At 37.2% G+C, this 4,389-nt stretch overlaps 1 protein-coding gene across 2 annotated transcripts in view; it reads right to left on the bottom strand.

Moving 5' to 3' along the window:
* Nucleotides 1-6: 6 nt before the first annotated feature.
* The window catches only part of Ccdc160 (coiled-coil domain containing 160), an 8,938-nt gene continuing 4,555 nt past the window's right edge, over nucleotides 7-4,389 (bottom strand). The window contains exons 3-4 of one of the 2 annotated variants that reach the window (XM_010614294.3): nucleotides 2,128-2,166; nucleotides 7-1,175 (exon numbers count right to left, since the gene is read on the bottom strand). In XM_010614294.3, coding sequence (XP_010612596.1) covers nucleotides 177-1,151 — 975 coding nt within the window. In that variant the 5' untranslated portion in view covers nucleotides 1,152-1,175; nucleotides 2,128-2,166 and the 3' untranslated portion in view covers nucleotides 7-176. The remainder of the gene's footprint in view (nucleotides 1,176-2,127; nucleotides 2,167-4,389) is intronic. The other variant, XM_010614295.3, reaches the window with a different exon arrangement.

The raw sequence follows: 4,389 nt of genomic DNA, 5'->3' as shown, positions 1-4,389 counted from the left end.
AAAAAAAAAAAAAAAAAGGAAACAGAAGTTTTGGAGGTAACATCTATATGTTTTACAGATACTCTGATTCAGTGAAAATTATATTCTATTACATACATTTTGAATAATACACAAAGTAGTACAATAAACATTGTTTTGGCTCAATCACTAGTCTAAGGAAAGGCTTTTTTTTAAGTTTACAAAAGTTCCCCAGAAAAGTTATCAAAGGTATTTGATGATTTGATCATCCAAGCGAAGTGTTTCCTAAGCAACTCAAGGGCTCTGTTATTTCTTGCCTGCAGGATCTTCTCAGCTCTCAGTTCATTCTTGATGGCATCGAGCTCACCACGAATCTTTTCCATTTCTAATTCATAATACAATTTCATTTCTTCTTTCAGGAGCACATTTCCTAGTTCAGTTTGATGCTTTAGCTTCTTAAGAGCTTGTTTTAAATCTCGGTTCTCTAGATTCAACTTGTCGATGACTTCTTTGGCTTGCTGGAGCTCTTCAGTTAAGTTTTTAACATCTGTTGTTTTTTCAGATAGGTCATTTTTTAAAGCTTGAAGTTCCCCGTCTTTTTTCAAAGTATCTGTCCTCGATTTTTGAAAATTTAGGGATTTTGTGGAGACTTCTAGTTTAGAGTTCAAAAGTTCTTTTTCAGCATTTTCAAATTCCTCTTCTATTTTTCTGCATTTCATATTGAGTTCTTCCAGTTCTTCATTCAAAAGGTTCAGGTTAAGTTTGGGGGCCATTCCTTTGGTCAATTTCTTCCTCCTAGCTTGCAGTAATACACTTGGTAATTCCTTTTTGCACCAGGTAGAGGGATCTCCTCTTCTGTTAAAACTTTCTTTGTTCACAACATCAAAATTATATGATTTGCAGGAGGCAGAATTTGTGCCTGCTTCATTCCTTGACATGTTTATCCCTCTCTCTCTTAAATTTGGTTCTTGTTCTCTTTGATTTAGTTGGGAAATATATTCCTTCCTCTTACATTTATTTTCTTCTGGAAACTTTCTACTGGAGAAATTATAAATTCCGTCCATTCTCTTGGTCTTATCTACAGCTATTTGTTCAGAAGAAAATTCAAGCTGGGAAACCTCTTCTGGAACATTCTTTGCATCAACGAGAGGCACAAACATATTCTCCTCCCAGTGTTTTCTTTGAGCATCCATTTCTTTAGGCACCTCTTCCAATTCCTGAAAAACAAAATTTAGAATCAAGGAACATTATTTACACTGGCAGAAAGAACTTAGAACTAATAATGCTTGCTCAATGGCAAAGAAATCTAAACACTTGAGGGTTGACTCTCTCTCTAACTCGGTAAGTGATTTGGGCCTCCGTTTCCTCATGTATAATTTGAAAGGGTTGAACTAACTAAGTTCTACAGTCACTTCTAGCTTTGAAATTTTTCCATCTTATAAAATATAACCAGTAAATGAACACATTTAGTTATTCATTTTAGGCAAAATAATTCTGTGAGAAATTAACTATACCTATGAAGACAGCTTTACCATTATGAGTGATTTGAAATTAATTGGTTAATGTTGTTAAAGCCCATGTTTTCAATGTGTACAATTTTTCCTAGCTCTTTTGGATGGGACTACGGTTTAGTCATTCTTTGCAGTGACTGAAACATTGGGGCTTCAATGCAATGGGAGCTACTTTTGGTAAAGTGTACCAGGCAGACTTCCTTATGACTAACTCTGCCAAATACCCTTCTGTCTTGACCTATGAATTCTTGCTATTCCAGTCTTGGGTTTTGCTTTTAGGCAAGACTGCCAAGTGTATAGAATTGTATTCATTTTGACAGCAGTTTCATGATGAGAAACTAATATCAACAACTGAAAATATTAATGCCATCAAATGTGTTTTTCTCAAGATACTGACTCTGAGCTGAATGCCATTTTTAGGTGAAAACTTGGTACACTAAATCACAACCACCATCTAAAGTTATAAAAATTAGAGGATAATTATTTTGCTTCAAAAAGAGTCTTCCCCATTCAAAGAGAACCATTAACATACAGTTTTCTTGAAACACTGAAACATTTGATTAGTAACTACTTCTGCAGGAAGACAAAAAGAAGGATCCAAGCAACACATCTAGGAGCCAACAACCATCTGAACCCACCAAATGGGTACTGCAATTACCTGTACAGAATGAGAAGAGTGCAAGGGCCAGAGTTCGATCTGCAGTACAAAAAAGGAATGAGAAGAATCATGGGATCATTGTTCTCATTTTGGACATTTATTTACTGTAATATATTTGTAGCATCACTGCTGAGAAACATCAAAGTATGCTTGCATTTCTTTTACCTGTGTGCACAAGTATAATTTTCTCCTGATAGAACTGGTAAACATTGTATATTTTTTAGGTATTTTTAATTAATTATAACAATTTTGGAAAATACAGAAAAGCATAAAAAACAACAACCAAGAAAAAAAGGGAGTCATTCTCATAATCCCATGGCCTGAGATAACTATTTCTTGGTGCATTATCGCTCCAATGTTTTCTTTTTAGCACAGAAATCTACATAACAGATTGTCCCTGCTACAGGCAATGAAAGAATAAGGGAACAAGAAGAGGAGTGAGGAGGAGGCGGGGAGGGGAAAAGAGAGGAATAAAGATGTGCCATGTACAGGATCCTAATAACCCCAGTCAGTGTAAACACTATACACCATAATATATAGACAAATAATATCAACAGGTACAAAAAAGGGGATAGGGGAAAAAATAAAGATAAAAAAAAAGGGAGGATAGGGGAATGCGGGGGGAGAGCGGGAGGGAAGGGGAAGGGGATTAGGAAAAAAACAAGCAGTAAGATGTACATGTAACCACTCCCCAAGATGATTGTAAACTGCATGAATTGCAAACATGTACTAATAAAATTAAATTTTAAAAAAAGAATAAATGCTACCTATAGGTACTGAAGATGCTTCCTCTACTCCTTCCTCATGAAAAAGCAAACAGTTCAAGGAAAAGACTCACTGTCCCAAGGGTTCACCCTTCTGGCGACTACCTTGCTTTGAGAAAAGTGAAAGGTATAAATATTCTTAAAACGAATGCTTGCAGGTGAGGGTTCCGTGAAGGTATTAAAATGATTGCTTCCAGAGGAATGAGGTAACCTTTAGTAAGGTTTAGCCCCCCAAAAGGAAAAAAAGTTTAGTCAATCAGATCATAGTGATAAACTCAAACATGAAATTCGAGGTGTTTTTGCCACTGGAGGCTCCTCTACTTTCTCTTGATATAACCCTTTCTGCCTTTGATCATTCTACTCATCACATTCTACTCCATCATTTATGACATATCTGCTCTTTTTTTTTTTGTACTGGGGATTGAACTCGGGACCTTGCATTTGTGAAGCAGGCAGCAGAACCACTGAGCTAAATCCCCAGCCCATGATTTATCAGCTCTTAAAGGAGAAGATTATCATACTCCTGGCTTCCTTCCTCTCTAGAATTATGAATAATACAAATGAGTACAAATTACTAAGAGTAATCATAAAGGAAAGAAGAAAAGAGGGCAAGGCTATTTGCCAATCACATTTTTTAGCAATTGAATTTTTACCTATTCTGTAAAGGATTAAAATACTCCTAACCACGTAACAATAACAGTGAGATTATGATTCCTTCTACTACCTAATTCTGGATGGAAGACATGGGTAGAGTAGATCAGGCACAAGGCAAGCACAGGGACAAGTAAGGTGAGGCCACTCACATTATACCTGAAGACAGCAGAAATGAAACACCTGAGAGGTCTGGATAGATATAGAAGTTAACATAGAAAACTCTCTTCATTAATAATTTTGCCCATTGAAAAAATGACTTCTATGTCCAACCTTCCCATAAATCTCTGGACATACACACACACACACACACTCACACATACTGCCTTTCTTCCTGAATTTCTATAGTATATCCTGGGTATCTGGAAGGAAATGTTTCAGTGAACCCCATACAGGCTGCTCTTTTCACAGAGCTAAGGAGGGTCTAGTTCTTTTATAACTGAGGTTCAGCGAAACTAAGCGCCTTAACCAAGTGACTTGACCAGCCTGGAGTGGTAAAAACTGAGATCCCATCTCCCAGGTCAGTACTGCTTCTAAAATTGCGCTTGGTTCATCTGCTAAATTTCATTCCACAAATTGAAATGAAACAACTCATTGTTCTCATTGCTTAGGTATCTTTTAGAGAGTCACAAAAAGAAAGAGGAAAAATGAAAGGTGGAGAGTAAGGAAAAGTGCATGTCACATTTCAAAGACAGAAGAGAAAGATTTGAAAGGCCTTTTGGAATTTCCCTCCTATGGCTCACAAGGGGCAGGGTCAAGGGGTCTCTGAGCGCTCTCTCTCTCTCTCTCTTTCTCTCTCTCTCTCTCTCTTCCTCCCTCTCTGTCTGTCTCCCCCCCCCCCCCCCCC

Source organism: Fukomys damarensis, unplaced genomic scaffold (assembly GCF_012274545.1).
Source record: "Fukomys damarensis isolate Sample0158 unplaced genomic scaffold, DMR_v1.0_HiC HiC_scaffold_39, whole genome shotgun sequence".
NCBI classification, from domain to species: Eukaryota; Metazoa; Chordata; class Mammalia; order Rodentia; family Bathyergidae; genus Fukomys; species Fukomys damarensis.
Note: the sequence above shows the minus strand (reverse complement) of the source record. Positions and strands in the feature narration are given on the sequence as shown.